This window comes from Kogia breviceps, chromosome 5, assembly GCF_026419965.1.
Source record: "Kogia breviceps isolate mKogBre1 chromosome 5, mKogBre1 haplotype 1, whole genome shotgun sequence".
NCBI lineage: Eukaryota > Metazoa > Chordata > Mammalia > Artiodactyla > Physeteridae > Kogia > Kogia breviceps.
In genome coordinates, this window is record NC_081314.1 from 143,765,497 (window position 1) to 143,791,258 (window position 25,762).

The window sequence follows — 25,762 nt, forward strand, 5'->3', positions numbered from 1 at the left end:
TATAACAAAGGAGGCAAGGATATACAATGGAGAAAAGACAGTCTCTTCAATAAGCGGTGCTGGGAAAACCGGATAGCTACATGTAAAAGAATGAAATTAGAACACTCCCTAACACCATACACAAAAATAAACTCAAAATGGATTAAAGACCTAAATGGAAGGCCAGACACTATCAAACTCTTACAGGAAAACATAGGAAAAACACTCTTTGACATAAATCACAGCAAGATCTTTTTTGATCCACCTCCTAGAGTAATGGAAATAAAACCAAAAATAAACAAATGGGACCTAATGAAACTTAAAAGCTTTTGCAAAGCAAAGGAAACTACAAAGACGAAAAGACAACTCTCAGAATGGGAGAAAATATTTGCAAATGAATCAACAAAACAAAGGATTAATCTCTAAAATATATAAACAGCTCATGCAGCTCAATATTAAAAAAACAACCCAATTCAAAAATGGGCAGAAGACCTAAATAGACATTTCTCCAAAGAGGACATACAGATGGCCAAGAAGCACATGAAAGCCTGCTCAACATCACTAATTATTAGAGAAATGCAAATCAAAACTACAATGAGGTATCACCTCACACCAGTAAGAATGGGCATCATCAGAAAATCTACAAACAACAAATGCTGGAGAGGGTGTGGAGAAAAGGGAACCCTCTTGCACTGTTGGTGGGAATGCAAATGGATACAGCCACTATGGAGAACAGTATGGAGGTTCCTTAAAAAATTAAAAATAGAATTAACATATGACCCAGCAATCCCACTACTGGGCATATACCCAGAGAAAACCGTTAATTCAAAACGACACATTTACTCCAATGTTCACTGCAGCACTATTTACAATAGCCAGGTCATGGAAGCAACCTAAATGTCCCTCGACAGACAAATGGATAAAGATGTGGTAAATATATACAATGGAATATTACTCAGCCATAAAAAGAAATGAAATTGGGTCATTTGTAGAGACATGGATGAATCTAGAGACTGTCATACAGAGTGAAGTAAGTTAGAAAGAGAAAAACAAATATCGTACATTAACACATACATGTGGAACCTAAAAAAATGGTACAGATGAACTGGTTTGCAGGGCAGAAAGTGAGACACAGAAGTAGAGAACAAACGTATGGACACCAAGGGGCGAAAGCGGTGGGGGGTGGGGGGAGTGGGATGAATTGGGCGATTGGGATTGACATGTACACACTGATGTGTATAAAATGGATGGCTAATAAGAACCTGCTGTATAAAAAAATAAATAAAATTCAAAAATTCCCAAAAAATAAATACATAATTGGAACGTTATGGGGAAAAGTAGCTTTTTCTGTAAAGTTTGGGATGTTATAATCTAATCAGGATCTAGAATGAATATTTAATATCTTTAATATGTACCTGTCTGATCTTTAGCTTTCCCTCAAATTGTTTTAAGCTACACCTAGAAATCCTGCAACAGAAAACGTGTAAGTAAACTGCCATATCATAATTCCTATAACAATAAAAAGTACAGTATAACAATGAAACATAAGAAGTGACAGAGAGCACTGTGTTTTACAAAAAAAAAAAAAACCAAATTTGGTGTCTTCCTTAAGAAATCTCCCCCAGTTTCTGATGAGACAGACGTTCTTCTTTATTTAAAAAGGGCAAGTTTAGGGACTTCCCTGGTGGTCCAGTGGGTAAGTCTCCATGCTCCCAAGGCAGGGGGCCCAGGTTCGATCTCTGGTTGGGGAATTAGATCCCAAATGCATGCCACAACTAAGAGTCCACATGCCCCAACTAAAGATCCCGCATGTCGCAACTGAGACATGGCACAGCCAAAATAAATTAATTTTTAAAAAATTTTTAATAAATAAAAAGTGCAAGTTTAGTAGTCAATGGCAGAATATTCCTATATAAATAAGAGGAAAAAGGAGCTTAACAGTATATACATAAGGACCTAGGCAGAGAAATGTTCTAGTGCTGGCGTGAAGATCCTTCATTTAAAAGCATTTCAGTGTATTTTAATTCAAAAAAGTTAACCAGTTTTAGCTTCCCAGAGCAGTGCAGGCAAGCCTCACTTTACTGAGATGGTTGGTGGGTGACTTTGTTACAGATATTCAGAATGGTGGACATGCTTTTATGATTTTGTGAGCTTGCGCAGCACATGAAAATAGGCTTGTTGAATACTTCATTTGCTGCAAAGCAGTCGCTTAAGTAATAATAAAGATATGTAATGGTGTCTTACAAGTCTGTGGATGGAATCGATGCAGTGATCTAATGGTGTCATTAAAGAGCGTGTCTTTCTGCTTGGGCATCCTTGACATTTTGGCTTTTTTCCTCTCAGACTCTTAGTTTTTACGTTGCTGGATAGTTTTTGTAGCTCTTGCCATCACACCCTAGAAATGCTGGAAAGGAAGGATTCTTTCTTCCTGCGACTATTTTATTAGGGAGGAGAAATTTTACGGGAACGGTCCCCTGCCTCAGGAGATTTCTTCTCAGTTTCACTGCCAGGACATATCCTTAGTTAGCATTTCTGTGCAATCTATTAATATTTTCTTCCTCCCTTAGCAAAACAATGAACCCTGTTTCTAGACCATGTAAGCTTTTCCAAATTACAAACTATTCAGGAGAAAAAACAACTAAAACTTCTGATATTCTTTTTTTGTTTGGTCAACACGCAGATGGTGAAATCTTAGTTGCCCGACCAGGGATCAAACCGGGGCCCCAGCAGCAGTGAAATCACCAAGTCCTAACCACTGGACCACCAGGTAATTCCCGTGAGGTTTGTGATACTCTTCACAAGGAGTTCTCCTGCTGTTTCTAGAACTACCATCAGATCACCTGAAAAGAATAAAACACAGAATGCAAAATTCTCAGGGATTTTAGACATAAATCACCTGACTTCTGAACAGAAAACACTCATCTTGAGATTTCTGTTGTACCAAATCAAAATGACACAGTTTTCCGAGTGGAATGACCAAAATGTGCAAAGACTAATGACAGCACGGACCCTGCGCGGCCCAGGCCCCCAACCCCAGCAGCGGGACCGTCAGTGCGCCGCAGAGCAGGAGGTGAGCAGCGGGCGAGTGACCGAAGCTTCATGTGCCACTCCACATCGCTTGCATTACCACCTCAACCATCGCCCCCTACCCCGTGGAAAAACTGTCTTCCATGAAACCTGTCCCTGGTGCCAAAAGGTTGGGGACTGCTGCACATGGAACTTAATGAAGACATAAACATTCCCAAAGAAGTTAAACTTCATTTTTTAAAAATACTGTTTGGGGCTTCCCTGGTGGCGCAGTGGTTGAGAGTCCGCCTGCTGATGCAGGCGGCACGCGGTCGTGCCCCGGTCTGGGAAGATCCCACATGCCGCAGAGCGGCTGGGCCCGTGAGCTATGGCCACTGAGCCCGTGCGTCCGGAGCCTGTGCTCCGCAAAGGGAGAGGCCACAACGGTGAGAGGCCCGCATACTGAAAAAAAAAAAAGATACTGTTTAACAAGATGTATTAAAACAGAAGAGACAGGCACACTTTTTTTTTTGGTGCCACACATCTTGTGGGATCTTAGTTTCCTGACCAGGGATAGAACCCATGACCCCTGCAGTGGAAGCACAGAGTCCTAACCACTGGACCACCAGGGAATTCCCAAAACAGGCACTTTAAAATGCATGAATTTTACACATGTATAGCTTACAGAAGATATGAAATAATAAATGTTCTTGGTCAAATAACAATTTCAGCCACATGTACATAGTAAAGACCAAAGATTTCAACATCAATGTAAAACATCTCCTAGCCAAACTTAGTTATTTCACCTAGAAGTCTGTCCTATTCGAAATGACCAAAAGAAATAAAACCTATTCATTTTAGCTACGTCTTTAAAACAAATTCATAAAGTGCAATACAAACATAAATCAGAGTTTACAAAGAATCAAAGAAATGTACTTGATGGAGAGTAAAAGGTTCAGGTTCTGAGTCCTGAAATGTCTAAAATACTTAACTAAATGCAATTGAATAATTCAGAACAGAAATATTATTTCCCAAATACAAGGCCAGAAAGTACACATGGCTACACAGCTATTGGTTAAGGTATAGTTCAAAACCAATTCCTTTCTAATTCCCTAACACCTTAAAGCACACACAATGCATTTAATGACCACCTTCTTTTTGACCTACAATGCTGATTATATATTATAAAAGTTCAATCAACTTACCTCAACATAATAAAGGCCATATATGACAAACCCACAGCCAACATCGTTCTCAATGGTGAAAAACTGAAACCATTTCCTCTAAGATCAGGAACAAGACAAGGTTGTCCACTCTCACCACTATTATTCAACATAGTTTTGGAAGTTTTAGCCACAGCAATCAGAGAAGAAATAGAAATAAAAGGAATCCAAATCGGAAAAGAAGTAAAGTTGTCACTGTTTGCAGATGACATGATACTATACATAAACAATCCTAAAGATGTCACCAGAAAACCACTAGAGCTAAACAACAAATTTGGTAAAGTAGAAGGATACAAAATTAATGCACAGAAATCTCTTGCATTCCTATACACTAATGATGAAAAATCTGAAAGAGAAATTAAGGAAACACTCCCGTTTACCACTGCAACAAAAAGAATAAAATACCTAGGAATAAACCTACCTAAGGAGACAAAAGGCCTGTATGCAGAAAACTATAAGACACTGATGAAAGAAATTAAAGATGATACAAACAGGTGGAGAGACATACCATGTTCTTGGATTGGAAGAATCAACATTGTAAAATGACTCTACTACCCAAAGCAATCTACAGATTCAATGCAATCCTTATCAAACTACCACTTGCATTTTTCACAGAACTAGAACAAAAAATTTCACAATTTGTATGGAAACACAAAAGACCTTGAATAGCCAAAGCAATCTTGAGAAAGAAAAACGGAGCTGGAGGAATCAGGCTCCAGGACTTCAGACTATACTACAAAGCTACAGTAATCAAGACAGTATGGCACTGGAACAAAAACAGAAATATAGGTCAATGGAACAGAATAGAAAGCCCAGAGACAAACCGACACACATATGGTCACCTTATTTTTGATAAAGGAGGCAAGAATATACAATGGAGAAAAGACAGTCTCTTCAATAAGTGGTGCTGGGAAAACTGGACAGCTACATGTAAAAGAATGAAATTAGAACACTCCCTAACACCATACACAAAAATAAACTCAAAATGGATTAAAGACCTAAATGTAAGGCCAGACACTATCAAATTCTGAAAGGAAAACATACGCAGAACACTCTATGACATAAATCACAGCAAGATCTTTTTCGACCCACCTCCTAGAGAAATGGAAATAAAAACAAAAATAAACAAATGGGACCTAATGAAACTTAAAAGCTTTTGCACAGCAAAGAAAAACATAAACAAGACCAAAAGACAACCCTCAGAATGGGAGAAAATATTTGCAAATGAAGCAACCGACAAAGGATTAATCTCCTAAATTTATAAGCAGCTCATGCAGTTCAATATCAAGAAAACAAACAACCCAATCCAAAAATAGGCAGAAGACCTAAATCCGCCTGCCGATGCAGGGGACACGGGTTCGTGCCCCGGTCCGGGAAGATCCCACATGCCACAGAGCGGCTAGGCCCATGAGCCATGGCCACTGAGTCTGCGCGTCCGGAGCCTGCGCATTCGGAGCCTGTGCTCCGCAATGGATGAGGCCACAGCAGTGGGAGGCCCGTGTACCGTAAAAAAAAAAAAAAGTTCAATCATAGAAACAGTACAGAATGTCACAAGAACAGAAAAAGTCCATAGAGGAAAGTCAGAAAGAACTTAGAAAATGATAATGATTGCATTCTCTGCAGAGAAAGAAGATAACTCAGATGTTACCTGCAAACTGACTGACAATCTGGAAAAGGCTAGATCCACATATCATACAAACCAAATGCTAAAATAAACTCTACATAAAGACATTTAAAAAGAAATTACGGGGCTTCCCTGATGGCGCAGTGGTTTGAGAGTCCACCTGCCGTTGCAGGAGACGCGGGTTCGTGCCCCGGTCTGGGAAGATCCCACATGCTACGGAGCGGCTTGGCCCATGAGCCATGGCCACTGAGCCTGTGCGCTTGGAGCCTGCGCTCCGCAACGGGAGAGGCCACAACAGTGAGAGGCCTGCATACTGCAAAAAAAAAAAAGAAATTATGGGCTTCCCTGGTGGTGCAGTGGTTATGAATCTGCCTGCCAATGCAGGGGACACGTGTTCAAGCCCTGGTCCGGGAAGATCCCACATGCCGTGGAACAACTAAGCACTTGCACCACAACTACTGAGCCTGTGCTCTAGAGCCCGCGAGCCACAACTACTGAGCCTGTGAGCTACAGCTACTAAAGCCCATGAGCCTAGAGCCCGTGCTCCACAACAAGAGAAGCCACCACAATGAGAAGCCCATGCACTGTAACAAACAGTTAGCCCTCACTCGCCACAACTAGAGAAAGCCCATGCGCAGCGACAAAGACCCAACATAGCCAAAGATAAATAAATAAAATAAATAAATTTATTTTTAAAAAATAAAATGATAAAACTAAAAATATAAAAGAAATTATAAATGGCGTAGGAAAAAATATAAATGAATAAATACATAATATTGCCTTTATAATTTTCTAGTACAGAAAGTATGGTTTAAGAAACATAAAAGCGGGCTTCCCTGGTGGCGCAGTGGTTGAGAGTCCGCCTGCCGATGCAGGGGATACGGGTTCGTGCCCCGGTCCGGGAAGATCCCACATGCCATGGAGCGGCTGGGCCCGTGAGCCATGGCCGCTGAGCCTGCGCGTCTGGAGCCTGTGCTCCACAATGGGAGAGGCCACAACAGTGAGAGGCCCGTGTACAGCAAAAAAAAATTTTTTTAAAAGAAACATAAAAGCAAAATAAAGATTAAGACATGTAAAAAGTTAAAAATCTTAAACCTCTAAAATTAAAACCTCCAAAGGAAACTAATAAGCAACCTGCAAACTGGAAAAAGGAATTTAGAACATGTGACAGACTAAAGAATAACCTAATATATGGAGAATTCTTGCAAAACAGTAAGAGAGCAGGAAAAAAGCAAGTAAAAGATATAAAAAGGCAATTCAGAAAAGATGAATAATTATCAACCGCCAATAAACGTACTTTCTTAAAAAAATAGTCCTGGTGCTTCCCTGGTGATGCAGTGGTTAAGAATCCACCTGCCAATGCAGGGGGCATGGGTTTGATCTCTAGTCTGGGAAGATCCCACATACCACGGAGCAGCTAAGCCCGTGCACCACAACTACTGAGCCCACGAGCCACAACTACTGAGCCTCTGCGCCACAACTACTGAAGCCCACACACTCTAGGGCCCACATGCCACAACTACTGAAGCCCACGAGGCTAGAGCCCATGCTCCGCGACAAGAGAACCACCACAATGAGAAGCCTGCACACCACAACCAAGAGTAGCCCCCGCTCGCCACAATGAGAGAAAGCCCGCATGCAGCAACCAATGCAGACCCAATGCAGCCAAAAACAAAAAAAGTGAGAATTTATTTTAAAATGATGTGCTATAAAAAAAAAAATTTTGAGGCCTATCTACTTAAAAAACAAAGAGTATGTGCTATAACGCTTTTGAATTCCTATATGCAGTTTTCTTCACATGGAGTTTACCTACTCCATGACTACATTTCCCAGTGATTCACTGTTGTGTAAGTACACATTTGGTTCAGAAATCAGTTTTTATTTCTCCCATTTCTTTTTTATCAAGATTTTGTTGCTGTTGTTCAGTGTGAATTAAAACACCATCATTTGAATACACATAATTCAAAAAAAATGCCATTTCCCCATTTCCACATAAAAAAGGAAAGACAATAAACGATCATCGAAAAATTCTATTTTGTAGGTTAATAATGAAATGGATTAAGAAGCTTTAAAAAAAAAAAGGGATGTATAACTTCCATATATCTCATGACCATTTGGCACTAAACACTGCCCTAACTGCCCTACAAATGAAGTACACTTCTTAGAGAAATTTTAAGAAATCAAAGATCAGACAAAACACTATTTAATAACCAAACTGTTAATGACCGGTTCTCAGTTAAAAAAAAAAATACTAAGCATTAAACATTAATTATTTTGATAAAAACTGAGAGCCTACTATGTGCCAAGAAATGTAATTAGTTGTACCTACAGGTAACTACAGGTGGTTGCATGTCCCACATAAATTTAAAAAAAAAAAATTATGTTTGGCTGCGTTGGGTCTTCATTGCTGCGTGCAGGCTTTCTCTAATTGAGGGGAGCAGGGGCTACTCTACATTGAGGTGTGTGGGCTTCTCACTGCAGTGGCTTCTCTTGTCACGGAGCACGGGCAGCTCAGCAGTTGTGGCTCATGGGCTCCAGAGTGCAGGCTCAGTAGTTGTGGCACACGGGCTTAGTTGCTCTGCAGCATACAGGATCTTCCTGGACGAGTGCCCAAACCTGTGTCCCCTGCATTGGCAGGTGGATTCTTAACCACTGCGCCACCACGGAATTCCTGTCCCACATAATTTTTAAAAGTCAAAAGTAATCATCTATCTATTCCAACTATTTCAAATGAGATAATCCAAGAAAAACCATTGCTCTCACCTTAAAAATGAGAACAAGCTGGGTTATCTACTTCCTTCACAGAGCTAAGGAAACAAATCTAAATTAACTGTACCCCAGAAACTGATGAGCCCTCTGTGAACAGAAAAAACACTCACAGCTGCTTTCATCCATAGCAGACAGGCAAGAAGAACTGACACAGACATAAGGAAAAGGGAAAAATCTGTCAAACTTTTAAACAGCCACCTGTGGGTTGACGACTGATTAGAACACTAAGGAGCCTCCTCAGAGTGAGTTGCACCCAGGCTGATTCCCTTCCACAGGCCTTCACCAACTGCACAGGGCCAAAAACTGGATGCAGAGCAGCTGGCTAGGAATAAGACAACAAGGTAGAACTGGAAATTAAAGAGAACTCTTCATCAACCAAAATGTAGGCAACTGGACTATAAAATAGCGCAAGATCTTACAAATTTGGAAAGCTGGCAACTGAGCTATAAAGTATAGACCTCTCAAGAATCTCATTGGTGGGACCTCCCTGGTGGTTCAGTGGTAAAGAATCCACCTTACAATGCAGGGGACACAGGTTCGATCCCTGGTTAGGGAACTAAGATCCCACATGCCGCAGGACAATTAAGCCCACACACCACAACTACTGAACTCACGTGCCTCAACTAGACAGCCCGCACACCACAACTACAGAGCCCAGGTGCCACAATTAGAGAAGAGAAAACCCGCACGCCACAGCTAGAGAGAAGCCTGTGCGCTGCAAAGAAAGATCCCACATGCCTCAACAAATATCCCACGTGCCATCAACTAAGATCCAACACAGCCAAAAATAAATATAATTGATTAATTAATTTTAAAAAAAAGAATCTCACTGGTGCCCAAATTCCAAACTCTGCTGAAAGAGAGTCTCAATCCCACCCGCAAAACACGTGAAGCCAGTTATGGGGTGAATGCAACTAAAGCTGCACCAAAGGCCAGAGATGATCAGCTACAAATCAGATTGACCCAACCCCACAACCTAACAGCTTTGAGAGAGGAAAAGAAGCACTTCCTTTACTGAGTCTAACTACACTACTCTTTTAACACAAAAAGGCCCAGTATACTTCAAAAGATGATGAGACTTAAAACAAAGCAAAATATGAGACCCAGGGTCAAGAGAGGGAATGGCGAAAAGAAGCAGACCCAGAAATGGCCCAGATGCTGGAAAATCCTCAGCCATTATCTCTTCAAAATACTTATTCTGCCCTATTCTTCTATGCTTTCCATATGGGACTTTAATTATATAGTGAACTACTTGATACACTACAGATTCAAGAAGCTCAGAGAACCCCAAGCAAAGTAAGTACCAAGAAATCTACCTAGGCACATGTGGTAGGCAGCTTCTGTCATGGACCCCAACATTCCCACCTTCTGGTACTCAGACTTGTGAAATCCCCTCCCCTTGAGTAAGTTACTTCTAACCAACAGAATACACTAACATTGAGTAACACATCCATTATTAGGTTACAAAAGACTGTGACTTCTGGCTTGCCTGCAGACTACTGCCTTCTCTGCCTTCATCTTTCTATGAGGTAAGCTGCTATGTTGGAGAGATCAATGTGGCAAGGAGCTGAGAGCAGCCAAGAGCCAACTAGGAACTGAGGCTCTCAGTCTAACAATCCACTCCAGGAACTGAAGCCAGCCAAAAACAATGTGACTTGGAAGCAGATCTTTCCACAGTCAAGCTTTCAGTTGAAACCCCAGCTCTGGCCAACACTTTGATTGCAGCCTTGAGAGAGGCTGAGACAGAGGACTCAGCTCAGCTGTGCCTGGACTCCTGACTTAAATAGAGACAATAATAAATCTGTGAGACTTCCCTGGCAGTCCAGTGGTTAAGACTCTGCTCTTACAATGCAGAGGGCACAGGTTCGATCCCTGGTCGGGGCACTAAGATCTCACATGCTGTGTGGTGCAGCCAAGTAAAAATAATTACTTAATTAATCTGTGTTGTTTTAAGTCACTAAGTTTAGGGTAACTTTTTATGTAGTGATAGATAATGACTACAGCATACCATAGTAAAACTTCTGAAAATTAAAGACAAAATGAAAATCTTAAAAAGCAGCCAGAGAAAAAAACATTATCTTGAAAGAAGCAATAGTAAGACTGCTGACTTTACAACATTAATGTGCTGAAAGAAAAAAACACCAGAACCAACCAAGCAACCAGAATTTCACAGCTTAAAAAAAAAAATTGGGGGGGCTTCACTGGTGGCACAGTGGTTAAGAATCCACCTGCCAATGCAGGAGACACCGGTTCAAGCCCTGGCCAGAGAAGATCCCACATGCCACGGAGCAACTAAGCCCATGCACCACAACTACTGAGCCTGCGCTCTAGAGCCCGTGAACCACAACAACCAAGCCGGCGTGCCACGACTACTTAAGCCTGCGTGCCTAGAGATTGTGCTCCACAACAAGAGAAGCCACCACAATGAGAAGTCCGCACACTGCAAGGAAGAGTAGCCCCCGCTCACCACAACTAGAGAAAGCCCACGCGCAACAACGAAGAGCCAACACAACCAAAAAAAAAAAAAAACTAACTAATTAATTAATTTTTTAAAAAAATCTGGGCTTCTGTGGTGGTGCAGTGGTTAAGAATCTGCCTGCCAACGCAGGGGACACGGGTTCGAGCCCAGGTCCGGGAAGATCCCACATGCCGCAGAACAACTAAGCCCGGGAGCCACAACTACTGAGCCCATGTGCCACAACTACTGAAGCTCACGCACCTAGAGCCCGTGCTCCGCAGCAAGAGAAGCCACCGCAATGAGAAGCCTGCACACCACAACCAAGAGTAGCCCCCACTCGCCACAACTAGAGAACTCCAGCACGCAGCAACAAAGACGCAACACAGACAAAAATAAATGAAATGAATTTTTTAAAAATATTTTTTTAATAATAATAATGAGTAAAAATTAGTTAAAGAAAAAAGAAAGTCAAGGGACTACCCTGATGGTCCAGTGGTAAAGAACCCGCCTTCCAACGCAGGGAAGGAAGGTTCGATCCCTGGTCCGGGAACTAAGATCCCACATGCTGCAAGGCAACTAAGCCCACGCGCCACAACTACTGAGCTCGTGCACCTCAATGAGAGAGGCCACATGCTGCAAACTACAGAGCCCACATGCCCTGGAGCACATGAGCCACAACTAGAGAGAGAAAACCCACACGCCGCAACTACAAAGAAGCCTGAGCACCGCAACAAAGAGACCACACGCCACAATAAAAGCTCCCATGTGCCGCAACTAAGACCAGACACAGCCAAAAAGGAAAATAAATAAATTAAAAAAATAAATATTTTTTAAAAATAAGGCTTCCCTGGTGGCGCAGTGGTTGAGAATCCGCCTGCCGATGCAGGAGACACGGGTTCGTGCCCTGGTCCGGGAAGATCCCACATGCCGCAGAGCAACTAAGCCCGTGAGCCATGGCCGCTGGGCCTGCGCGTCCGGAGCCTGTGCTCCGCAACGGGAGAGGCCACAACAGTGAGAGGCCCGCATACCGCAAAAAAAAAAAAAAAAAAAAAAAAAAAAAAAAAAAAAAAATTCAAAACAAAGAAGTTTTCAAACAAAAAAGAAAAGAAAGAAAGAAAAGGGAAAACTGAAGTCACTGCCAACAAACTTTCATTAAAAGAAATACCAAAATAAGTTGTGGAGACTGAAGAAAAAATAATCACATATAAGAGGCATGGAAAGACAGGAAGGAAATAAAAATATCAGGAAAGGTATACAGGTGGATAAGCAAATGAAAATTTACTTTAAAACAACTACAGGGACTTCCCTGGTGGTCCAGTGGTTAAGACTCTGCACTCCCAATACAGGGTATGCAGGTAGCATCACTGATCGGGGAATTAAGATCCTGTGTGCTGTGCAGTGTGGCCAAAAAAAATAAAACAACTACAATAACATCTGGAAAAATTTATAACATATGTAAAGGTAAAATATGATAATAGCCCAAAGGACAAGAGGGTGACAACTAATAGCTTTAACTCCATTTATATGAGAAGTGGTTAAAGTACCTAAGGTAAATGGTAATGCATATTATAATCTCTAGGGTAACCACTAAAATGATAAAAAGATATATTACAGAAAAGCAATTTAAAAAATAAATAAATAGAATAACAGCTGGTTAATCCAAAAGAAAGTAAGAAAGGAAAAATAAATTGCACATATATAAAACAGATACTTGGTAGGTCTAACACAATCAAGTTTAAGTAATTATCTTAAATACAAATGGTTTAAACACTCCAACTAAAAGACTGAATAAAACTACATGCTGGGCTTCCCTGGTGATACAGTGGTTGAGAGTCCGCCTGCCGATGCAGGGGACACGGGTTCGTGCCCCGGTCCGGGAGGATCCCACGTGCCTCGGAGCGGCTGGGCCCGTGAGCCGTGGCCGCTGAGCCTGTGCGTCCGGAGCCTGTGCTCCGCAACGGGAGAGGCCACAGCAGTGAGAGGCCCGCGTACCGCAAAAAAACTAACAAACAAACAAACTACATGCTGTTTCAGGAGACACACTTTAAAAATGAGACCACAGGAATACCAAAAGTAAAAGGATAAACAAAAGCATACTATCCATCACTCACCAAAAGAAAGCTGGGCTGGCTACAATAACACAAGGCAATGTTAGACCTTAAGGCAAGAAGTATGAAGAGAGAGTATTTCCTAATTTAAAAAAAAAAGGTCAGGGCTTCCCTGGTGGCGCAGCGGTTAAAAATTCGGATTGGAGCCCTGGTCCAGGAAGATCCCACATGCCACAGAGCAACTAAGCCCGTGCATCACAACTACTGAGCCTGCGTTCTAGAGTCCGCGAGCCATAACTACTGAAGCCTGCGTGCCTAGAGCCTGTGCTCCACAACAAGAGAAGCCACCGCAATGAGAAGCCCACGCACCGCAATGAAGAGTAGCCTCCGCTCACCACAACTAGAGAACACCTGTGCGCAGCAACAAAGACCCAATGCAGCCAAAAATAAATAAAAATAATATAAATTTTTAAATAAATAAATTTTAAAATAATAATTAAAAAATAAAATAAGGGTCAAATTCTGGAAAAGGTGAAACTATGGAGACAGCAAAAACATCAGTGGGACGGAGGAAGGCAGGGATATTTAGGCAGAGCACAGAGGATTTTTAGGACTGTAAAATTACTCTACGATACTATATTGGTGGATACATGTCATTGTACATTTGTCCAAACCCACAGACTGTACAATACCAAGAGCACTAAATGTAAATGTAAGAGAACACTAACAAACTATAGACTTTCGATGAGCATATGTCAAAATAGTCATCAAGTGCAATAAATGTACCACTCTGGTGGGACATGTTGATAATGAGGGAGACTATGCATTTATGGGAGCAGGAGTATATGGGAAACCTCTGCATCTTCCACTCAATTTTGCTATGAACCCAAAACTGCTCTAAAAAATTAAGTCCATTAGAAAGAAGGGGGGCGATCAACTAAACAGGAAGATAACAGTTTGGAATTTGTATGCACCTAATGAGATAGCTTCAAAATAAAGAACTAAAGAAAAAAAGAGACAGATAACTCCACATAGGTCGGAGAATTTTTTAAATCTGTAAGGATTTAGACAATTTGAAAGGAAAAATGTCACATGACCTTTGTCCTTTAGAGCAGCAGTCCCCAACCTCTGTTGCACCAGGGACCAGTTTCACGGAAGACAATTTTTCCACAGACAGGGGTGGGGGGGTGGGGGTTGGGGGAGGGGATGGCTCAAGCATAATGAAAGTGATGGGGGGCAATGGGGAGCGGCAGGTGAAGCTTCTCTCGCTCGCCTGCCACTCACGTGCTGTGCAGCCCAGGTCCTAACTGGCCTCAGACAGGTACCAGTCAGCAGCACAGGGGTTAGAGAGCCCTGCCGTAAAGGAAAATAACTGTTATGATTAGATGAGCCCATGAAAACAAAGTAACTAATAACTATTATCTTTTAAAGTAGCACAGTCAAGGGACTTCCCTGGTGGTCCAGTGGTTAATAATCCGCCTTCCAATGCAGAGGATGCGGGTTCCATCCTTGGTTGGGGAACAAAGATCCCACATGCCACGGGGCAACTAAGGCCATGTGAACCGCTGAGCCTGTGCGCCACAACTAGAGAGAGTCTGTGTGCCACAACTAAGACCTGACACAGCCAAAAAATTAAGCAAATAAATAAATAAATAAATAAAGTAGCAGAGTCAAGGCTAAGTGACTCAGATAGTGACACCACTACCGTTATTCAGCACTAAGGTATAGAGACTGCAGGTATAGAGACTTCCTACTCTGTGGTCATCCATAAGGGTAAATACCAGGTATCATTCATACAAGTGTTAGAGCTCACAGAGACTGTATTTCGTTAATTCCTAAGACCCTACAAATATAAATCAGGTGAAGGGGAAGTCTAACAATATTATGACTTACTGTCCTATCAACATTGTTACTAATAAACACTGCAAAATCATTCATTTCCATATAAGGTCCACAACAACACTTTGATACAATTATTATTACCCTTGTCTTGCACATCGAGGAACTGAGGTAGAGACTAAATAATCTGCCTTAGAACATCTAGTAAGTAATGCTAAAAAGTCTGAATTACAGCCTAGCCACCTGGCACCAAAACCCAACTTTCTAATTTAATACCTGCTCTATTGCTAGACTGTAACTTATCCTCACACTACCATGATCATTAAGTGTTCCCAAGCGTTGTCAATGAAATGCCTGTAGAATGACAGATCTCTACAGTCAAGTACAAAGAAAATGCAGAATCCCTACAGAGAGGAAAGAAAGAAGCTGTACTCAGGATGAAGGGTCTTTAGAAACCCACAGTGAAAATAAAATGGTAATGTGACTAACTGCAATACAGGTGGGGAATACAGATTTATTTATTTATTTTTGGCCACGCAGTACAGCATATGGGATTTTAGTTCCCCAACCAGGGATCGACCCCATGCCCCTGCAGTGGAAGTGGGAATTCTTAACCATTGGACCACCAGGGAAGTCCCAGGAGTTGTTTTGTTTTAAATGGTAAATAAGTAGCCTTGCTATTTTTAAAAAAGGCTCAATTTGAGACTCCAGAAGAGTCTATCTGGCAGTGCACCCAAATTTTAAGTCCTGAGTCATAGTCTTCAATCATAACCTGAGTCCTTAATCCAGCAGGGAGACCAAGATGGTAATACCACTGTCCCCTTGGTTTGGACAGTGAATTCATAAACCGAGGAAGGCTGACAAATAAGTAGAGGTGAAGCAAAGAAGTGTGGATACACTTGTGCAAGTTATAGTTATTCTCATATAGTAACAAGTTTTGTAATAACTGAACTATTTTTAGCATTTGTAAAAAAGAATAATTTACTACAATAAATTTAAAATACATTTATGGGACTCCCCTGGTGATCCAGTGGTTAAGAATCCACCTTCCAATGCAGGGGACACGAGTTTGATCCCTGATGGGGGAACTAAGATACCACATGGCGTGGGGCAACTAAGCCCACGCACCACAACTACTGGGCCCGCGAGCTCTGGAGCCCACACACCACAATGAGAGATCCCGTATGCTGCAATTAAGACCCGACGCAGCCAAATAAATAAATATTTTAAAAATAAAAATAAATAAAATAGGACTTCCCGGGTGGCACAGTGGTTAAGAATCCACCTACCAACGCAGGGGACACAGGTTCAAACCCTGGTCTGGGAATATCCCACATGCCACGGAGCGACTAAGCCCATGCGACACAACTAGTGACCCCAGATGCCACACCTACTGAAGGCCACACGCCTAGAGCCCGTGCTCCGCAACAAGGGAAGCCACCACAATGAGAAGCACTCAAACCACAAAGAGTAGCCCCCGCTCGCCATAACTAGGGAAAGCCCACATGCAGCAATGAAGACCCAAAGCAACCAAAGATAAATAAATTAATTACAATGGATTTATAATAAATAAATAAAATAAAATAAAAATATACTGGGAATTCCCTGGTGGCCCAGTAGTTAGGACTCTACACTTCCATTGCAGGGGGCACAGGTTCGATCCCTGGTTGGGGAACCAAGATCCCGCGAGCTGCGTGGAGTGGGCAAAAATCAAAATAAATAAATAAATAAATAAATAAAATATACTTACAACAGTTAAATCCTTAGAAAGATGACGCTTAAATCTTATGTTTGCCATCTTGAGGCATCTACAGATTAAAATCATCATCTATTTGTATATATAGTGTGGAAACCCCCAAGGAAATTTAATTAACAATATTAAGTTGGTGTTAAATATTTTAAGATTAAACTCTTGTGACAAACACTAATCAAAATGTAAAAACAAATATACTTGTTTCTATATATGTTACTACCCTTCTAAAATTTGTAAATGAACGTAAAAGTTTAAAAAATATGACCACTTACAATTCTAATAAACCAGATACTGATTTCAATACAAATAACTCTGAAGACTTTTCCTCATACAAAAGGCCTACTCAAACATTATTTTTTAAAAATAACAAGGGACTTCCCTTGTTATTAACCACTGGTGGCGCAGTGGTTAAGAATCTGCCTGCCGATGCAGGGGACACGAGTCCTGATCCACAAAAATCCCACATGCCGCAGAGCAACTAAGCCCGTGTGCCACCACTACTGAGCCTGTGAGCCACAACTACTGAGCCTGCGTGTTGCAACTACTGAAGCTCACGTGCCTGGGGCCCATGCTCCACACCAAGAGAAGCCACCACAATGCTCGCCACAACCAGAGACAGCCCGCGCACAGCGACGAAGACAGGACGCAGCCAAAAATAAATAAATGACGACTTAATGACAATAAATCCTCTAATGATAGGCTACACTATAAAAATCTTATGTTTTTGTTTTCTGGTTAAGAGATTGTCTACAAAAATTGATCTATCATGTTACTCAATCACAAAGTATATCAAATCACTTTCCTTTTTTTTTGGGGGGGGGGTACGCGGGCCTCTCATTGCTGTGGCCTCTCCCACTGTGGAGCACAGGCTCCGGACGCACAGGCTCAGCAGCCATGGCTCACGGGCCCAGCCGCTCCACGGCATGTGGGATCTTCCCAGACCGGGGCACGAACCCGTGTCCCCTGCATCGGCAGGCAGACTCTCAACCACTGCGCCACCAGGGAAGCCCACTTTCCTCTTTTTAAATACACTCCTCCTTTACAAACCTAGTCCTTCCCAATTCCCATGCCCAGTTCTATACTTCTATTTCATTCTTCCCCTTTCTTCACCACCTATAAATCATAAAAATTCCAATTAAATTCACAAGCCCAACTGCTAACACAGGGTTAGGTATTGAGAGGTAACTAATCTCAATTCTCCTGAGAAGTATCAAAAACATTCTTACTTCCAAAGTACAGGCTGGAATAACAGCATGGTCACAAGTCTAAGATAAACTGTAGCTTTATAAACAGTGATATGGGAATCACCTGAAAGGCTTTTAAAAAATAGTGATGTCCAGCCCCACCACAAAGATTCTGATTTAACTGGTCTGGGGCATAGCCTGGGCATCCAGATTTTATAAAGCTCCCAGGTGGTTCTGATCCAAGAATGCGAACTACTGAGAAAAAGGAATAAATTAAAGAAACAAACAACATCAAAAGAAACAATCAGACTAAACCAAAATGTGAAACATTCTACAGAATAACTCAGCCTCTTCAGTAAATCAACAGCACAGGGAAAAAAACTATGCAAGATAAAAAGAGATGTAATTTCAGCCCAATGCATGGAACTTGTCTGAAGCCCAATTCAAACCAAATATTAAAAAATAAATAAGTATAGCAAATTGGGGGACTTCCCCAGGGGTCCAATGGCGACGCCTCCATGCTTCCACTGCAGGGGGCGCAGGTTCAATTCCTGGTCAGGGAAGTTCCACATGCCACAGGGTGAGGCCAAAAGAAAAAAAAAAATTGCTAATGAATTTGTTTATGATATATGCAGATTCATTATATTTTTCTCATTTGTGTATATTTGAACACTACTTAAAATATTTTTTTTTAAAAAAAAGGAGACTTTGTTGGAGAACTAGAAGCTACTTGTATACCGTTGACAAAAGAATAATTCTCTATACAGGAAACTCATCCTCTTCCATTTAGTGCTGGGAGAGGAGGAGGCAGGACGGTAAAGGAGGAAGAGGATACCCATCAGACAAATCATCCAGACAATGAGAAGACATATGTCGCAGCCACATCATAGGGATATATCACAGAGAGATACTGAATAATTTAAAGCAGAATTTTAAGTTTTAAGCAATTCTACCAGCAAAAGCCAAAAAATATACAAGTCTATTTTTAAAGAAACTTTTCCAGTAGTTATAGCATAACGCTTATTTCAAAATGTAAGCAATTTTCTCTTCAGCAGCATGACTGCACTGTCATGTCAATGATGTTTTTCTGGGGAGGGAGGTGGGAGAGTGTTGGATTGGGAGTTTGGAATTAGCAGTGCCAACTGGTATATATAGAATGAATAAACAACAAGGTCCTACTGTATAGCACGGGAACTACAGTCAATATCCTATGATAAACCATGATGCAAAATATGAAAAAGAATGTATGTATGTGTATAACTGAGTCGCTTTGCTGTACAGCAATAATTAACACATTGTAATTCAACTATACTTCAATAAAAAATAAATTTAAAAAATAATGTTTTTCTGCTTCACTGACAACACTGTTTTCACCTAACAACAGGAGTAAAACAATAAAATGGATCAGTCCTTTTTCCTTAAGTCTCAAAATGTCAAACTCAAGAAGACATAAAAACTGCCATGATACAGAACCTTGAGAGCTCACTTGCTTGAAAATATTTGCTTTTAAGTGTTTGCTTCAAAAAACTCTAGGAAGGCAAATATTAAAACTGACAATTGAAATAGAATCTTTTGTTACATTCAACCAACTTTAACTGTTAACACTTAAGTGTTCAGTATCTACGAAAACAGAAACAGACAGAGAACAGACTTGTGGTTGCCACGGGGGAGGGGGAGGGGGGAGGGGGTGGAGGTGGGGGAGGTGGGGAGGGAAGGCCTGGGAGCTTGGGATCAGCAGATGCCAACTATTATAGAGAATATGGATACACAGCAAGGTATACTGTAGAGCACAGGGAACTAGATTCAATATCCTGTGACAAACCATAATGGAAAGAAATGTGAAAGAGAACGTATATATAACTGAATCATGTTGTTGTATAGCAGAAATTACCGCAACATTGTAAATCAACTATACTTAAATTAAGTTTTATTAAAAACACTTAACTGTTCACATACAGATAACAAATCCCCCTATTTCTGTTCTTTTGTATAATTCAACAATGGTGATCATATTCTACCAACTTCTGCTTGCAGGTATTAGAACTGTGGTAAAAAATCATTCAGGAACTTTTTTTTTCCCCCCAGTTGTTCTGTGCATACAAGATGCTGAATATGGCCTGGCAACTAAAGAAATCCTTTGTCCTAATATACAAATTGGAAAAATATTTTCCTGAAAAATGTTTTATTTCACTAAGGACAGAACGAGTGAATCAAACCAAATCATATACTGTGAAAGCAACTAAAAAAGACGACAAAATACAATGGAAAGAGAACTGTAATCTATATTAAATGGTGCTCCAGAAAGAGAAACTGCGTATTTAGAGCCTATATTTAAGTTACATACACCAAACAGCAACGTAAAAATTCATCACATTAAGTTTCCTAAGGCATTCAACAAGTGTAGCACAGTTTACAGCGGCACAAGTACTGGAGGAGCGGCACAGTCTCACAGCAGCCAAGATTTTTTATTACTCTGCTGAGGGAAAAAAGAGAAACATTTCTCCACCTTTCAGACACCGATGCTTCTATTCCTAGGAACAAGTGGTTGGAGAAGATGGGCGGGGTAAAAGGAGGAAGACCAATCACAGGTCGAGTCACAAGTCGGGTTCAGGAGAAACACGGATGAGAGCAGCTCGCTGAATGGCTGGCGCGCCCCTGGCTCTCACCAGAGGCACCGCACCTGGGGACCCACCCCGCCAACTCTCCCCCCGGAGCCGTTTCCTACCCAAACAAACCCGGCCACCACAAAGCAAAATACTACCTACAGGGGGGAGTCCCGTCGTCCCGGTGACGCCAGGGCCGCCCTCCCGCCCCCTCCGAGCGCCGCTCGGTCACTTCGCCCCTCCAACAGGAGCCCCGAAAAGGGGGCGGGGGGCGGGCGCTCAGAAACACCGGGATGGAAATGTCAAAACTCTCACCAATTCCTCGTAGCTCCTGTTGTGCTCGTTGCCCTCCCAATCCAACCTCTTCGGCAGCAACTGCAAAGACCCGAGACGCACACGAGTGACCACCGCGCGGGGCCAGGCGAGGGGCGGGGGGCGGGGCAGGGAACGGGGGAGCCGGGCGAGCGGCCCCCGGGCAGGGCCGGCAGGGGACGCAGGGGACGCGGCGGGCCGGGCGCCGCCGCGCAGCACAGACCTGGTACTGCTCCAGCTCCTGCACCAGCACCTGCAGCCGAAGAGACGCGCAGTTAGGGGGGCGGGGGCCGCATCCCGGTCCGCCCGGCGCCCTTCTCCCGCGACCCCAAGCGGCGGCGGGGCCGCGACCTCCGGAGCGCGGCCGCCGCCCGCGGGCCCGCACTCACCTGGGCGGCTCTCCGACACGGGCCGGCCGATAGGTACCGGGCGATGAGGAAGTACAGCTCTGCGGGGAGACGGGGAGTCGGGTCAGGAGCGGGCGCGGCGGCGGGGAGGGGGCCGCGGCGGGGGCGGGGGCGCCGCGGGCGGTGCGTCTTACCCGACTCGATGAGGGGCACCGGGCGTCGGGCGGGCGAGGACTCCGCCATGGCCGGGCGCGGAGCCGGGGCGGGAGCTGGTGAGCGAAGCGTGTAGGCCGCGCCGAGGCCTGACCGGGCCCGCGTCTCTCTATCTCAGGCGCGCCGCCGCCGCCGCCGCTGCCGTCGCCATGCCGTGCGCGCCGCCAGCGCCGACGCCTCCGCGAAGTAGTGCCCCTGAGGTAGAGAAAGTAGTTCCTCCGTTGGGGCCAGCCGGCACCACCGGACGAACGGCGGTCTGGCCGCGGCCGGAAAAGCGCACCTCGCCTCCCTCTCCTCCGCTTCAGGGAGCGCAGGGAGGAGACTATGTGCGCCATGGGCCGAGCCCCGGGGGAGGCGGAGCGTGGGGGAGGGGAGCGCGCGTGGCCGGGATCCCTGCGCGCGGTGAGAAGGCGCCCGGCCATTGTGAGGCGGCGGCCCGACTGCGCGGAGGGGCGGGCGGCGGGCGGCGGGCGGCGGGCGGCGGGGGCGGAGGTCGGGTGGGGGTCGTTGGGGGGGCGGCGGGAGAGGGACAGGTCTCCGCTTCTCCGGCGGGAACCGAGACCCCTCGACGCGGAACCGTGGGGGCCCAGGACGCGCGGCGGGTGCGGCGGGGTCGCCAACTCCGGGCTCTCGGAAAGGACCTCACGGACGGTCATCTGGGGCCAGTGTGTTTGTCCCCCACGGAAGATCGGTTGCTTCGAGGACGCGAAACACTTACAGCTGAGAATCGTGTCGCCTGCAAAGAGGAGAAGGCCGGCCCGAGAAGCTTTCGCCCGGGAGGGGAGGAGGGATGCGGGGAAGTCACAGGATGGGGGTGGGGACCGGGGCGCCGCGGACACTGTGGCTCGGAGGGCGCAGCAAACGTTTACTAAGAGTCCACGTTGCCGCGTGCAGTAGAAGAAGATAGAATCATGAGGCCGAGACGCAGTCCCAGGAGAACCCAGCGGTCTCGTAGAAAGGGTTAAAGAAAATGCAGTACATCTCTGTGGATGTCAGCCTCGCTAGTCCGGGAAGGCAGTCCAGGCCGGCGATGACTGAGCCGGATAGGAAGGCGGGTGGGAGGAAGCGGGCAATAGACACGCAGCAGCCCAGTCCCTTGAGGGACACTCGGGGGCGGGGGGGAACCGTGCGTCATTAGGATGTTCTTGGAAGACAGTAGTAGGATTTGAGGCTGGAGCAGTGCACAAGGGTCCACAAGATTCCCTTAATGCCGTGGTAGGCTGCGGATTCATTCACTCGGCATAGCCAACGTGCCCTATTCGGAGTCCTAAGGTACAACAGCGAGCAAAATACTGCCCTCATGGAGAGGACATTGTAATTTCCAATTCCTACGCAGTAGAATAACAACCACAGCATGGAAAAGTTAAAGGTAGTGGTTTAGAGCAGACCCTGGAGCAGGACTGACCCTGGGCCTTGCCGGGCTGTTCAGTGTGTGACTTTGAGCAAATCACAACCTCTGAGCCTCAATTTTCCTCACTTGTAAACTGTAGATAATATTTGTGCCTACTTCATAGGGTTGTGAGGGTGTAATGGGTTAACGTGTTCTTAGCATACAGCAAGTACCCTGTATGTGCCAGCTTTTAATCATTTAGACACCACATAGCAAAAGTTTTTATATATGTTTGTATGGGAGCGATCCAAACGTGTTTGAATGAGTGCATCAGCAGTCTTTTCTTGTATCTGTTGGTTCAGCAAACAGTTATCAAGTGATGGGGACTGAGATGAAGGAATGACTACAGCTTTGCCATCCAAGATTTCAGTGTCTTTCAGGAGAAACGATGCTTACATCATTGCAAAGAATGACAAGAAGGAAGGTTAACCCCCCTGTGGGAGGGGGAGATGTTAGAAGTTTGAGTCTTCAGTGTATGGAAAGGGATTCCAGGTACATGAACAACAAAGGGCCAAGACGTGAATAACATTCCAAGTTTAAAGAATTCAAATTTAATATGACTACTTGGGGTGACTTTGGAGGCATGAATGGGACCCATTAAATCAAAGTTTAAATTGGCAGGGGGGGGGGAGTTAAAATTGGGAACAACTGAAGGGTTCTAAGCCAGAAAGGATTCTTTTCAAGAGGCAGGAAAACCACTTAGTCGACCCCGAAAATAGGAAAGAGATGAGATGCATTAGGGCAATCATTGTAAAGATGGAGAGAGAGATGGGTTCAGAAATAGGAAATTCAGGGCTTCCCTGGTGGCGCAGTGGTTGGGAATCTGCCTGCCAAGGCAGGGGACACGGGTTCGAGCCCTGGTCTGGGAAGATCCCACATGCCACGGAGCAGCAAAGCCCGTGTGCCACAACTACTGAGCCTGCGCTCTGGAACCCGCGAGCCACAGCTTCTGAGCCCACACGCCACAACTACTAAAGCCCGCGTGCCTACAGCCCATGCTCCACGACAAGAGAAGCCACTGCAGTGAGAAGGCCGCGCACCGCAACGAAGAGTAGTCCCCGCTCACCACAACTAGAGAAAGTCCGCGTGCAGCAACGAAGACCCAATGCAGCCAAAAATAAATATAAGTAAAATAAATTTTAAAAAGAAAAAAAAAGAAGCTCAGAAATAGGAAGTTCAATCAGTAAGATGAGGTTGAAGTGCAGTGAGAGGAAAAGTCACAAAAATCTTAAGTCTGGGGCTTAGTAGGTCAAGGTTGTGCCACCAATTGAGACAGGGCATCCAGGCTAGTTAAATTGTTACGGTGGACAACTGCTTGGAACAACTTGATCAGTTGAAGTTATAGCGCATATATTCCTGTGGGACAGTATGATCTGATGCTACAATATTACCAAAGTTAGCAAGTAACAAAGACATGAAGAGGAGAGAATTTAACCTTTCAGAGATAGAGGAAGGAGTTGCATATTTCATTGTGTAGCAAAATCATAAAAGTAAAAGACAGCCCCAAAACATGTTACAAGAATTTATATCCCAAGCACTGGTCATTGTCCAAAACTGCAATTCTGGTGTGGGCAGCACAGTAACCATTACAAGAGGTCAGAAAAGATGACAGGAGTTTTCCCTTGTACAAGCCCTACTAGTTCTTTACAACTCACCCTGACGTCCATGACAAGCACTGTTCCTAGGTTTGGAATAGAGACGCCAGGATTTCTGACAAGAGGCAGAATATCTTCCCCCTTCAGCTGTCAAGTGACAGAAACCCATATTTGACTCCCACTTACACCAGAGAAGAGGAGGAAAGGGGGGAAAACTGTCCATCAGCAACTCCATAGTTGCGACCTGCCTGAAGTGGTCTCCAAGTAAGGTGAGAATCATGTTTGGGTCCCTCGAGCAATTGAATCCAAGGCATTCCAAATGCACACACTAAGGTTTACTTTTGGGTAAATGGAAATAGCTTTTGAATTTCACCACAGGAAAGCTACATGGAAAACTAAATTATCGAAAAAGTGCTTGGTAAGCAAGGGTTGGAAGATCTTAATGGCTGGTGACATCAGCTATAATGCTGTCACCCATCTCCACTAAAAGGGAACTACTATGATGTTTTAGTCCTTGGCAAGCATCCTGGATACACATCACCGATCTTCACAACGGTCGGGTGCTGTTAACACGCTCACTTCACAACGGAGAAAGCTGAGGCCCAGAGAGATTGAGAAGGGCCCAAGGACATGTAGCTGCAAGCCCTGTGGGACAGCACTACCTTAAACAGAGCTCCAGCACTGCAAAATGCTTTCTGCCCTCGCCGATTTCATAACGGAGGAAATCAGAGCCCAAAGACCAGGGGGCCTAGACAAGATCACATGGCTAGTAGGTGAGAGAGCTGAAATTTGAAAATGCGTAATACGTGCAGTATCTCACCACAGGCAAGTCTGAGCTAGACTCTATTATTCTCATTTTAAGAATGAGGAAACTGAGGCTTAGAAAGTTTAAGAATTTGCCTAAGGATGAATCATCATGAAAAAAAAAAAAATTCAGTGGGGCCTTCCAGGTCACCATTTAGGAGTCACAAAGGTATTAAGTGTGAAAAGCACATCTGGAAAATGGTGAGCAAACCAGACTGTTTCCAACAGTTCACATAGGAGAGGGGTCCAAAATGAGGATTAAAGAGTAGATTAGGGTCAATTTTTAAAGTAAAAAATTAGGTTGGTCTGTGAGGAGTGGAGATTATGCAAAGAAAATTATGTACATCATTCAGATTCTAATATCAATATGTTAATGCAAATGTCCATGAACTGAATTTAGATTCAGCTAGCAGACATCAATGATGCAGGCACAATATCAGCATAGTTCTGAGGGATGTAAAAAAGTAGATGACACTGGACCTACAGAACAATGATACCACAAAACTGAATCAGTACATGGAAGTGAATTCAAGTGCACCCAAAGCCCTGCATCATTTCATTCATTCAGCAAAAGCTGAATTTCTCTAAGGCAGGCACCATGTGGTAAACACTGGC

At 43.9% G+C, this 25,762-nt stretch overlaps 1 protein-coding gene across 3 annotated transcripts in view; it reads right to left on the reverse strand.

The window, feature by feature from the left end:
• Positions 1-22,432, reverse strand: part of BRWD1 (bromodomain and WD repeat domain containing 1) — a 122,781-nt gene extending 100,349 nt beyond the window's left edge. Inside the window, exons 1-5 of one of the 3 annotated variants that reach the window (XM_067035122.1) lie at positions 22,077-22,432; positions 21,340-21,553; positions 21,188-21,246; positions 21,022-21,051; positions 20,802-20,861 (exon numbers count right to left, since the gene is read on the reverse strand). In XM_067035122.1, coding sequence (XP_066891223.1) covers positions 20,802-20,861; positions 21,022-21,051; positions 21,188-21,246; positions 21,340-21,388 — 198 coding nt within the window. In that variant the 5' untranslated portion in view covers positions 21,389-21,553; positions 22,077-22,432. Of the gene's footprint in view, positions 1-20,801; positions 20,862-21,021; positions 21,052-21,187; positions 21,247-21,339; positions 21,714-22,076 lie in introns of those variants that run through there. The other 2 variants (XM_067035123.1, XM_059065272.2) reach the window with 2 other exon arrangements.
• Positions 22,433-25,762: the final 3,330 nt, after the last annotated feature.